The sequence below is a fragment of the Molossus molossus genome, unplaced genomic scaffold (genome assembly GCF_014108415.1).
Source record: "Molossus molossus isolate mMolMol1 unplaced genomic scaffold, mMolMol1.p scaffold_m16_p_32, whole genome shotgun sequence".
Lineage (NCBI taxonomy): Eukaryota > Metazoa > Chordata > Mammalia > Chiroptera > Molossidae > Molossus > Molossus molossus.
In genome coordinates this window covers 354,968-367,721 of record NW_023425369.1, presented here as the reverse complement: position 1 = coordinate 367,721, position 12,754 = coordinate 354,968, and the positions used below count along the sequence as shown (strand labels likewise).

The 12,754-nt window shown below is 45.0% G+C and overlaps 1 protein-coding gene across 1 annotated transcript in view; it reads right to left on the bottom strand.

Annotated features, from left to right (window-relative positions):
• Positions 1 to 3,422, bottom strand: part of NMT2 (N-myristoyltransferase 2) — a 67,603-nt gene extending 64,181 nt beyond the window's left edge. Inside the window, 1 exon segment of the mRNA XM_036281196.1 lies at positions 3,313 to 3,422. Coding sequence (XP_036137089.1) covers positions 3,313 to 3,422 — 110 coding nt within the window.
• Positions 3,423 to 12,754: the final 9,332 nt, after the last annotated feature.

Genomic DNA, 12,754 nt, shown 5'->3' with positions numbered 1-12,754 from the left:
TCCTTCCCCTGGTCGTAATAATAATCATTTGTTAAAGCAAGTTACTTAAAGGATCTTTCTAGGTAATCCTGTTAGTTTAATTCTAATTGCTGCATAATATATGAAAATAATAAAACTATACTTCTTTGGATATAGATAGTCTAATTAAAATGGACAATCCCTTCCCTCCCCATGATTTTAGGAATTTCATGGAATGTTTATATTGATATGCTACTTTCATACTTGGATGGGCCAAAAAGCTAAAAAAAGAACACATTTTCCATGAAAAATAAGGTATAAAGAGAGTGAGATGCAAGTATTTTATAATACATAAACCACTGCTTTTAATTGAACATAAACCATATTTCATTTATGAACCTCCACCATTATGCACAAAATGAAATAATCTTTTTAGTTCATTAAAATAAAAGAAAAGCATACACAGTAATATTTACACTGGGGGCAAAATAATCTAATATGGTAATTTCCTTTTATCCGAGGCTCTAGTTTTAACTTAATATGTCTGAAACAACTAGTAAATACATTATATTCAATTGTGGGGTAAACTGTTTCGGGCCACAAGGGTACTATTTAGTAAATTACTGATTTGTGCACGGTACCTAGTGGTCTCAAAATGGTAATTCACCTTTAAAAGGTAAAACATTTACCTACTCATTTCCCCAAAAGTTCTTTATTTGTCACTTAATTTAAACTGGTGAAGAATAAAGAAGCCAAGCATAGAAAAGGAGGTCTTTCATATTTTTACATTTATAAATATGAGTCACTTAAGAAAAATAAATCTAGGTTTCTACTAGCCATATTATCAGTGCACGAGCCAACAAACAAAAACAAAAAACACCAAATCACAATTAATCCCCCAAATTTGGCAGATATTACCTAAATTTAAATCCAAGAAAGTAGTCCAACAAGCACAGCAACTTGGATTTTTACTAATCTCCTTGTGTCTTAATAGACTACTATAAATCCATGATATCAATCTCCTTCATAAGGAGCTATATTATCTGCTCTGGGCTGAAACATTTCAGTCCAGGGAGAGGTCCCTAAATATATATATATTTTTTTATCCTCACCCAAGGACATTCTTGCATTTATCCTCAGATAGAGCAGGAAGGAGAGATGGGGGAAGAGAGAGAGAAACATCAATGTGAGTGAGACACATCCACTGGTTGCCGAGGTACGTGCCCTTAGCGGGAACTGAATCCAGGACTCTGGCCTGCCGGCAGACGCTCTAACCGTTGAGCCAAAGCAGCCAGGGCTTCTTTTTTTTTTTTTTTGGACGTCCCTAAATTTTGAGTAAGCATGCTAATACACATTTAATATGCTGATGTACAAAACTAAAAACTGAAGAGGGCACGGAGATGACTTTGGCTGCTAATCTGGGAACTTCACACAGCCTACAGCAAGGCTGCTGAGGACAGGCCCAGATCAACAGGCACAGCAGAGATGAATAATTCTCTGTATAGTGGACATTCTTGACTGTGTAACCAAAGAAGTACTAATCAACCTTCAAAAGAACAAGAATAATAAGCAGAAATTACAGGGGAGAAGGGCAAAGCCTTAGGTTTGCTCCAGAAAAATAATGGGCAGGTGCTGAAGTTCCAGGGGAATCTACCACATTTGCACCTGGGCCCATTTCTGGCCATTGCTACTGTATTAAAAACATACCTACACTTAGATCTATCATAAGCAAATTTCTTTAACTGCATAAACAAAACGCAGTCTCAGATTTCTGTAGAATGTCCTTTCCTCTCTTTTAAAAAAGCATTCTAGATTTGAATTATAACACTGGGTACTTAAAGCTGCCACTAAAGTTTTCACTGCAAAAGTAGTAATAAAAAAAGCGACTAGCACCCTGGCCGGTTTGGCTCAGCGGTAGAGCATCGGCCTGCGGTCCAGAGACCCGGGTTCAGTTCCTGCTAAGGGCACGTACCTCGGTTGTAGTTTGTCCCTGGCCCTGGTTGGGTCATGCGGTGGCAACCACTCCATGTGTCCCTTTCCCGTGGATGTTTCTTTCTCTCTCTCTCCCTCCCACTCTATCTGAACAAAATATCAAAAAATGTCCTCGGGTGAGGATTAAAAAAAAAAAAAAAAAAAGCAACTCGCAAATGAAATATCCATTTAGCCAGCTTTTCTTGCTCTCTTTTAATATTTTATAACATATTTAAGCTCAGTAAAAGTTCCTTTCTTAAATCTTCAAGCAGACGTTAAGTAGAATGCGAACCTTTATACTTTAAATCACCAATCATTTAAGGAATCCTCTTCAGGAAATGAATAAATAAGCATTCTGTGACTAAGGGTTCCTTTATCATGGTTTTAAGCTGACCCACTTCATCAGTCACCACGGTTTGCAAATCTCACTTCCAAGTGGCAGCACGAAGTGCTCTGTCCCTGCGCATAGTTTGAATCCAACAGCGAAAAGCGTAAACACCACCTTTAAAAACGCCAGTCTTTATTTAAAAGGATCCCCCGCCCCTGAAAAAAAGAACTTCAATACCACCCTTAACCGGAAGCGATCTTTTCTCTAACCGAGAGCCAATGAAGTCTGCGGGGGAGAACAGGGAGGCTGTGAAAAGGCAGGAGAAACCCGATCAGGTGTGAAAACGCACTGTGCATTTGGCCTTGAAGATCAAAAGCGGGCCCTGCAAGCCCGGCTGGTGAGGACTAAGGGGCCTGACCCCAAGACCGACAGCAAATCGGGGGATCGGACCCGCTCCAGAGAGCTCAGCTGACACGGCCTGCAGACGCGCTCCGGGAGGCCACCCTGCGTGTCGCCGGGGGCGGACAGGCCAGGACCCCCGGGCGCTCCTGTTCAGGGCGCGGGGGGAACACAACTTTCTGCAGTTCCCCGCCAGCAGAAGCAGGGGCAAATCTAAACCACTGGCCTGCCAGCGGCTCCTCTTTTATTTCTTGTGGCGGCGGCAGCTGGAGGAGGGGTGGGAGGGTCTGGAGGGACTTCAGGAGAGGATGACAAGGAGCGAAGAGAGGACGACGACTCCCACATACCGGGCCGCCATAAAGGGAAGGGGGCCGCGCCTCCCCTCGGTCCCATCGAGTCACACGGGCTGGATGGGAATGCGCGAGGGCCGGCGGCAGGTGACATCGGCGTCGCCTCCCCGCACCGGGGCCCCGGCCACCCCGCCCACCAAGGGGCCTCGCCTCCCCCACACCGCCAGCCGCGCAACCCGCCCTCTCCACGGGCTCGGCGCCGGGAGCACCCACGCGGGGACCCCCGACCCCTCAGAGCGGCCGCCGGGCGCCGCCCGCGCCCCCAGACCCGCGTCCGAGAGGAGCCCGAGGCGCCCGCGCGCCTACCCTTTGGCGTGCTCGGTCTCCTCCTCATTGTCCCCGTCTATCCCGCAAGTGTCCTGGTCGTCCAGGTCCAGGCTCTGCTGGCTGGCCGCAGACTCGCTGTCCTCCGCCATCGCGGCGGCGCGGGCTGCGGAGGCGGCGCTGGGGGCCGCCAGCGTGGGGGCCAGCGCGGCGGCGACGGCGGCGCGAGCAGAGCAGTTACCTCCAGTGCCGCACGCCGTCTCCTCAGAGCCGAGCCCCGGGCGCCCGCCGGCCTGGGCCCGCCCACCGCGCCGGGGGCGGGGCTGGGGTTGGCGCGCGGCGTGCCCCAGGGGGGCGGAGGGGCGGGGTGGGGAGAGCTGCGGCTGCGGCTGCGGCTGGGGGCCGGGGGCGGGGCGCCGGGCCCAGCCGGGATCCGAGCCTGTCCCACGCCTCGGCCCTGCGCCGGTCTCTGAATGCGGCAACCTTCAGATGCCAAATCCTGCGAGTCTTCGTTCTTGGATCACGGGCCACGCGATCTTACATCTCGACGTGTTAGCGAGCGCTTGTAACCACTGCAGAGATTTTTGACTCAGGAGTAGGCGTGCCAAGAGATTTCCCTAACTCTTCCCCGCGCCACCCCCATCTACACTTTTTAAAAATTCCATTGTATATCTATAGCTAAATTTCCCAGACAGTAGCAAATCAAAGTCAAAGTCAAAACAGGGCTTCTAGCCTTTCCACCTCCTTGTTCCAAACCAGGCTCGCAGCCCTAAACTCTCGACAGAAAAACTGGAGTGGCCCGTTTTCGCTGGCTCAGACCACAACAACCCTCTTGGAGGGAAATGGGGATGTCATCCAGGATACTGAGTTATGCTAGGGGACTGGACAGTTTCAGGCAGACCGCTGAGGCTTCCCCAGGTGAAGGTCATGCCCTAGACCTCCAAGCAAAAGTCAGTGGCTTTCTAGGTTGAAATGATCTCTTCCCGTAAACCGAGGAGGGAAAGGAGGTGCTCCATGGATTGCCACATAAGAGGCAGGTGAAGTTCAGATTCCTATTTGCTGTTGCCATCTGTACACAGCAGCCCTTCCTTTGCTTGTCTGTAATGAGTGGTGTTCAAGGTCTCGCCAGGCCACGGAAGGTTTTACAGAGGCAATGGAAAGATAGTTATCAGAAACTACTCAATGAGGGAAATACGATGTTTAAAAATCACCTCAAGCTCTGGCCAGTTTGGCTCAGCGGTTAGAGCGTCGGCCTGCGGTCGGGAGAGACCCGGTTCGGTTCCCGCTAAGGGCATGTACTTCGGTTGCAGTTTGTCCCCGGCCCTGGTTGGTCGTGCGGGTGGCAGCCACTCGATGTGTCCCTTCACATCGATGTTTTTCTCTCTCTCTCCCTTCCTCTCTCTCCCTCCTACTCTATCTGTACAAAAAAAAAAAAATGGAAAAATATCCTCGGGTGAGGATAAAAAAATTAAAAAAAAAAAAAATCACCTCAAATATTTTTGCAGAAGGTATTGGGAGCACTTTGTGGGGTTTTTTCCCTCTACAAGGGGGGTGGGAGAGTCTATGCCCTTAATATGCAATGCAATAGAAGTAACTAATGACAAAAACTGCAGAGCAGTTTCTAAGTCCACCAACCCTTTGTGACTGATGTTGAACCAGCTGACGTTCTGTAAGAAGTGCAAAATGGGGCCAAACATGAAGGAAATACAATGCTACTTTTCACAATTGCAACTATTTCTGAGGTAGAAAGTCACACCTGGCCTCTGGTTTCAAACTTTAAGATAAAGGCAAGTACAGATCAATGAGTTTACTGCAGCTCATTCCTGTAAACATGAAGAGTTGGGTAATTGTAACCTGGTTGGGTAACCAGTAGGGTCCTGACCAAATCTATTAGATCAGGCACTATAGCCTACCCGAAGTAGTCTCTGAAAGATTCCCTGTGCACTAAAAGGCTGTTGGTTTGATTCCAGGTCAGGGCACATGCCCTGGGGTTGTGGGCTCAATCAAGGAGTCAGCCCATCTATGTTTTGCTCTCACATCGATGTTTCTCTCTCTCTCTCTGTCTAAAAGTACAGTAAAAAGCTTTTTTAAAAAATAAAAGTTCTAAAATACAAAGCAAACTTAGCAGTCACATATTTATTTGAATGTTTAAGAAGTTTTGACTAAGAACCTCTCAAAAACAAGAAAACAAAAATAATCCCAGAGAAATAAAATGAGAGCACCAAAGACCAATTAAACACTAGAAAACAGTGACAGAGGATATCTGTTCCCCAGAATGGAAAAGTCTTGGCCCAGATGTCTGTTCAATACTGGATTGAAGTATTATATAATAGAAATGTTTGGCATTGTTAATAGTTTAAAGGAGGATGAAGTTTGCAGATGGTCCTAAATCCTATTGTCACGTATAGAAACTCACTATGCTTCTAAAAATGTTTGCTTCTTTCCCAGGTTTAATTCCAGAGTTTGGGGGATTGGAATCGAGTGGCATCTTCTAGAATCTCAGATCCAAGATTTATTTGGGGAAAGGGAGTACTGCAGAGTGGCTACCAGTGTGCTAAAAGGCCCTTAGTAGTTTATCTGCTTGACTCATCTGCTATTACAGATATAATACCATAGTTATATAATTGGTCTTGTTTTATTTAAACTATTATAACTTTTTTTTTTAATCCTCATCTGAGCATATTTTTCCATTTTTGTTCAGATAGAGGGGGAGGGAGAGAGAGAGAAACATAGACATGAGAGAGACACATTGAGTGGTTGCCACCCACAGAACACCAACAGGGGCTGGGGACAAACTGCAACTGAGATACGTGCCTTTAATGGGAACCGAACCCAGGACTCTCCAGTCCACGGGCCAACACTCTAATTGCTGAGCCAAACTGGCCAGGGCTGAACCAAATTTTCTTTTTTTTTTTTTTTTTATCCTCACCGGAGGACATTTTTCCATTTTTTGTTCAGGTAGAGTGGAAGGGAGAGAGAGGAACAGAGAGAGAGAGAGAGAAACATCGACGTGAAGGGACACATCGAGTGGCTGCCACCCGCACAACCGACCAGGGCCGGGGACAAACTGCAACCGAGGTACGCGCCCTTCGCGGGAACCGAACCCGGGTCTCTCAAGACCGCAGGCCGACGCTCTAACCGCTGAGCCAAACCGGCCAGGGCTGAACCAAATTTTTAATAATGAGAAGTAAGTATGTGTGCCCATTGCTCTGAAGAGATACACCATCTCTCTCTTCCAAGACTGTTCACTATGTAACTATCCTTGTAAAAGCCTGAAACAAAGAACAGTTAGTGCCTCGCTGTCAAGACATGGAGAAATATGCCTGAACCATGGAGACTGTCCCTGAACAGTATGCCTTATCTCCTCAACCCCATCACAATCTTCTTGAAGCCGGTAACCATACTAGTTCTATAATCCACATCTGTAGTGAGTTGATAGAGGTTCCCAAAAGATTTGTCTGTGTTCTATCCCTCTGTAAATGTGCCCTTGTAAAAAGGATCTTTGCAGATGCAATGAACGTAAGGATCTCAAGATGAAAGTATCCTGGATTACTCAGGTGAGCCCTATATCCAATAACAGGTCCTAATAGTGAAGCAGAGGGAAATCAGAGAGACAGAAGAGGAAAGCAATAAGTATTCGGGAGTGCTACTCACTATAATAGGCTCTGGAAAAGAAAAATTAAAGAGTGCAAGTGTTGATCCTCAACCCTCCTGTGGTTGATAAGCCACTGTTAGAAAAGTAAATAAGCCTCTTTAATAAATGGTACTAGGAAAATTGCACAGCTACATGCAGAAAAATGAAACTAGACCATCAACTTACACCCTACACAAGAATAAACTCAAAATGGATAAAAGACTTAAATGTGACTCATGAATCCATAAAAATTCTAGAAGAAACTGTAGGCAACAAAATTTCAGACATCATACGCAGCAGAATTTTCACTGATACATCACCTAACGCAATAGAAACAAAGGAGAAAATGAACACATGGGACTACATCAAACTCAAAAGCTCCTGCACAGCGAAAGATACAATCATCAAAACGGAAAGGCTACCCACTGTGTGGGAGAGCATAATTGCCAATGATATATCAGATAAGGAGCTAATTTCCAATATATAGAGAGTGCTCATACAACTCCATAAAAGGGAGACAAAGAACCCAATTAAAAAATGGGCAGAGGAACTAAATAGACACCTCTCCAAACAGGACATACAAATGGCCAAGAGACATATGAAGAAATGCTCAACATCACTAATCATCAGAGAGATGCAAATTAAAACAACAATGAGGTATCACCTCACACCTGTCAGAATGGCCACCATCAACAAATCATCAAACAACAAGTGTTGGCGAGGGTGTAGAGAAAAGGGGACTCTAGTACACTGCTGGTGGGAATGCAGACTGGTGCAGCCACTATGGAAAACAACATGGTGTTACTTCAGAAACTTAAAAATTGAACTTCCATTTGACCCAGTGATCCCACTTCTAGGAAAATACCCTAAGAAGCCTGAAACACCAATCAGAAAGAATATATGTACCCCCATGTTTGTAGCAGCACTATTTACAATAGCTAAGATCTGGAAACAGCCCAAGTGTCCATCAGTAGACGAATGGATAAGAAAGCAGTGGTACGTATACACAATGGAGTACTACGCAGCTGTAAGAAAGAAAGATCTCTTGTCCTTTGAGACGACATGGAGGGACCTGGAAAGTATCATCCTAAGTGAAACAAGCCAAACAGAGAAAGACAAGTATCATATGATCTCACTTATTTGTGGAATATAATGAACATAACAGTCTGAGGAATGGGGTAGTCCCAGAGACGTGGAAGTGGGGTACAGACTGACAATCCCCAGAAGAGGGGGTGGTGGGGGAGCGATAAACCACAGAACTTATATGCATGTATGCATGAATAATGGACATGGACAACAAAGCTGGGGACAGGGCAGGGAGGGAGAGGGAGGGGGGAATCAGTGGGGAAAAAGGAAAAACATCTGTAACAAAAATTAATTAATAATAAAATAAAATAAAGACCAAAAAAGAAAAGTAAATAATAAATCTAAGGAGGTATAGGGACTTGGTAGACATTTTCATAATGGGGGTAGGGGCACACATATACCACAGGGTGTAGCTGGGATAAACAGGATTACTGTACTGCATGGTGGGAGGTCAGGGTATTCAAGGCTCAGCCCCTACCAGCTATGTGACTTTTGCAAGTCTCTTAACCCTATAGAGTGTCAGTTATCTTAGCTATAAAATAGGGCAATATTATCTACCCTACCTGTGCCACATGGTTGCTCTAAAGCTGCCCAGCTCATACAAGTGGTGAAAAGAAAGTACTTCAGAAACTATTAAGTACAACACAGATGTATAGAGTTAACACAGGCTAGGCATGGGATCAAGCATGGCAGCACTTACCTTCCAGGCAAAGACTGTTTGTCACTGTCCATCTGTCATTAGCCCTGTTGAAGACTAAACGTTTAAGTGGTCTTGTTTAGTGGGACAGATATGACGTCACAGCATTGCTGGCATGAGTTTCCTGGAGGGGGTGGGCTTTGAGTTGAATTTGGAATAGAAGAAAGACTTCTTGGATCTCGGGTAAAGAGCAGGAGTCTCTGATGACATGTCAGAGGAGAAAGAAGGAACCCTAATGTCTTTTGCATAATTGGCAGGGAAAAGATCTGTGAGTGCAACTGGGAGGTGATGTAATTAGGATAATTTGATAAAGAGTCTTGAAATCAAATGTGAATAAATTGGATCCACTGAAGAAGCATCAACCAATTATGTTGTCAAGAATGCAGGTGGGAGAAATGAATTTAACTACAGTGTTTGAACCTCTCATAAGAAACAGTCTGGATGCAAAACTGCCTTTTAGTGTGCTTTATTTCATATGAGAAATGACCTCAGCCTGTCCCAGAGACTTACAGTGGAGGAAAACACAAGACAAACACACACACACACACACACACACACACACACACATACACACACATTTAAAAACAACAAAAATCCCCTAACATTTATCAATCAGCCAGTTTGCCGGAAGGAATTGGAGCTATTCAGAAGTTTGGTGCCTGAGAGAAAGTGACAATGGTTAATCAGATGAGCCGGGGACTTGTGTTGGGTGCTTAAATGTAGTTACTGAGCTTTCTTGTCAATACAATGAGGCATGATTGCATTTTAAACTAATCACAGCATGCCAGCCTTTCAGTTTTTTATGTTTACTTTAATTTTGCATGTCAAATGGATTTTAAATACATATATAATACAATTGAAGAAGATGTGTTCAGGGTAAGCACTGTTTTATTAACAAGCATTTATTATGTATTTTCTTTGTAGGTGATGGGGATGATGAAACAAATGTGTATTTACTGTATGTCAGGTATCAAAGTAGAGACTTTTAAATATATTATTTCATAATAATCTCTACAACAGCTCTGTGATGTAGGTTTTATTCTCTTTTTCATTTTGGAATCGGAGCCTCAAAGAGGTTATGTAATTTACCCAAAATAGTGTCTTAGCAAATTCTTACGGCACTACAGCACTGGGTGGTGGTTGTCTGCTTTCTTGTTAGAACAGACACTTGTCTACACAATGTGCCACCTGTCATCAGAACCCACTGGCCCTGTCGACATTGCAAATGCCACTCAGAGGTGGCACTTAGATCCCGTTTTGTTAATGACACATAAAGGCACTGCCTGGGGGTCGTCAGGGAAATTTTAAGATGTGCTGCCCTGGCTGGTTTGGCTCAGTGGTTAGAGTGTTGGCCCAAGGACCAAAGAGTCACAGGTTTGATCACAGTTAAGGGCACATACCTTGGTTGTGGTTTGGTCCCTGGCCCTGGTTGGGGTCGTGGAGGACAGAGGCAGCCAGTCGATGTGTGTCTCTCTCTTGTCGATGTTTCTCTCTCTCTCTCCCCCTCCCAGTCTATCTGAAGATAAATAGAAAAATATCCTCAGGTGAGGATTAAAGAAAACGATGTACTGCCTTCATTGCCCTGCTGCAGTACTGTCCAGCCACCTGGCGGAGCGGAAATATGGGAACAGCCTGGTCTTCAGGGGTCACAGAGCCTCTGGGCTGTAGGACTGCCATTTGTCAGCTTCTTTGGGGAGAGAAAAAGAACCTTCCAGTGTTTAGGTTCCTTGTGCTTGGATATTGTCTTACTTGCAGCCAAGAGCATTCCAGCAACAGAGGCAGGGCAGGCCTGCCCGGGAGCCTGAATTCTCACCACTGCTTGGAGGGAGAAGTCACTGCCCAGGAGACCTGGGCAGCCTGCCTACAGCTGCAGGGCCATCAAGCTGCCCTGCATGAAAACACCCCCAAAAAGAGGGTTTGAAAACCAATTAGGTTCCCCTTTTTGGGAATTTAAACTGGAGATATAGAGAGATGGTTGTTCATTTAGCAGAGGAGGGAATAATAAAAACAAAACAAAAATGAGGAAACAGAGGTTAGGAGAAAAGTTGACTCATGTTACGGCAGAGCCGTCCACTCCAGTGAATATCAGCCATAAACTCCTGATGCTCAGGGATCACACATAACCAGAGGGGAGGGATCATTGTGGGCCACTGTTCACTCCATGTTCTGTGATGCTAAGGCCAGTACACTCTCAGGTCAGGGACTTGGGGTACTCAGAGAGGCCCAGGCCTTCCTCTCCACCATCAGTACCATGTTGTTTCCTTGGCAAATCTCCAGACTAGCACATGCTTAATTAGCTTCAGACTTCCATATCACTGATGGTCCCAATAAGTCCCTCAACCTGTACTCCAGTTGTTCTGAGCTGTCTCTGTGAGGCCTTGTGGTAAGGCCTATTCTTTCTGGTTTCTCCCTTGCTTCACTGTCCAAGTAGCCACAGGGGAAGCCCTCCCACCAGCTGATGAAGGCTGGGACGCGTTCTGCACACGAAACAACCTGCCTAACACTCGTCTGCCTCTTCCACTAAACCCCACTCTCCTTATATATGAGTCTGCTCAGGCTTTCATAACAAGATAAGTGGCTTAAACAACTGAAGTTTATTTTCTCATAGTTGTGGATCAAAGTGCCATCAGGGTTAGTTTCTGGTGAGAGTTCTTTCCCTGACTTGTAGATGGTCATTTTCTTGCTTTGACCTCACCTGGCCTTTCCTCAGTGGGTGTGCAGAGAGAGCGTGAGCAAGCTCTGGTGTCTATTCTTATAAGGACACTATCATGCTGGATCAGGGTCCCACCCTTTTGACCTCATTTCATCTTTTTTTTTTTAATTTTATTTTTGTTACAGATGTCTCTCCTTTTTTACCCCATTGACACCCTCCTCCCCATCCCCCCCGCCTCGGTCCTGCGTTGTTGTCCATGTCCATTGGTTATGCATACATGCATATAAGTTCTGTGGTTTATCTCTTCCCTCCCCCCACCACCCTCTTTTCTGGGGATTGTCAGTCTGTACCTTACTTCCATGTTTCTGGGTCTACCCTATTCCTCAGACTGTTATGTTCATTGTATTCCATAAATAAGTGAGATCATGTGGTATATGCCTTTTTCTGCTTGGCTTGTTTCCCTTAGGATAATACTTTCCAGGTCCCTCCATGTCATCTCAAAGGATAAGAGATCTTTCTTACAGCTGCATAGTACTCCATTGTGTATATGTACCACTGCTTTCTTATCCATTCGTCTACTGATGGACACTTGGGCTGTTTCCAGATCTTAGCTATTGTAAATAGTGCTGCTATGAACATGGGGGTACATATATTCTTTCTGATTGGTGTTTCAGGCTTCTTAGGGTATATTCCTAGAAGTGAGATCACTGAGTCAAATGGAAATTCAATTTTTAATTTTTTGAGGTAACACCATATTGTTTTCCATAGTGGCTGCACCAGTCTGCATTCCCACCAGCAGTGTACTAGAGTCCCCTTTTCTCCACACCCTCGCCAACACCTGTTGTTTGATGATTTGTTGATGGCGGCCATTCTGACAGGTGTGAGGTGATACTTCATTGTTTTAATTTGCATGTCTCTGATGATTAGTGATGTTAAGCATTTCTTCTTATTGTCTCTTGGTCATTTGTCTCATTTCATCTTAATTACTCCCTTAGAGCCACCATCTCCAAACATGGTCATATTGGATGTTAGGGCTTCAGTATATATATTTAGGGGCGATGCAGTTGGTCTGTTGTACCTTGAAAATGGTGGCCATAGTTGATTCAGCTTTTAATCCCCCATCAGAATGTAGTCCTGATGTAGCTTTAGTGCCCAATAAATGCTCGTTCAGGGAAGTCATGAATGAAATGACAGGGCTTTAACTCAGGTCTCCTAACCACCACATCTAATGCTGAACACCTACAGGGAGTTCAAAGAAGAATAAGACATGGTTTGCCCTCTGGGAGCTTAATCTTATTATGGTGACAGGCCAAATAACTGAGATAAACTATATTACAAAGCATCATGCCATGGTGAGCGGGCCCACTGAGAAAAACAGAAGGGAGTTCTAGGAAGGGTAGGACATGAGCTGGCC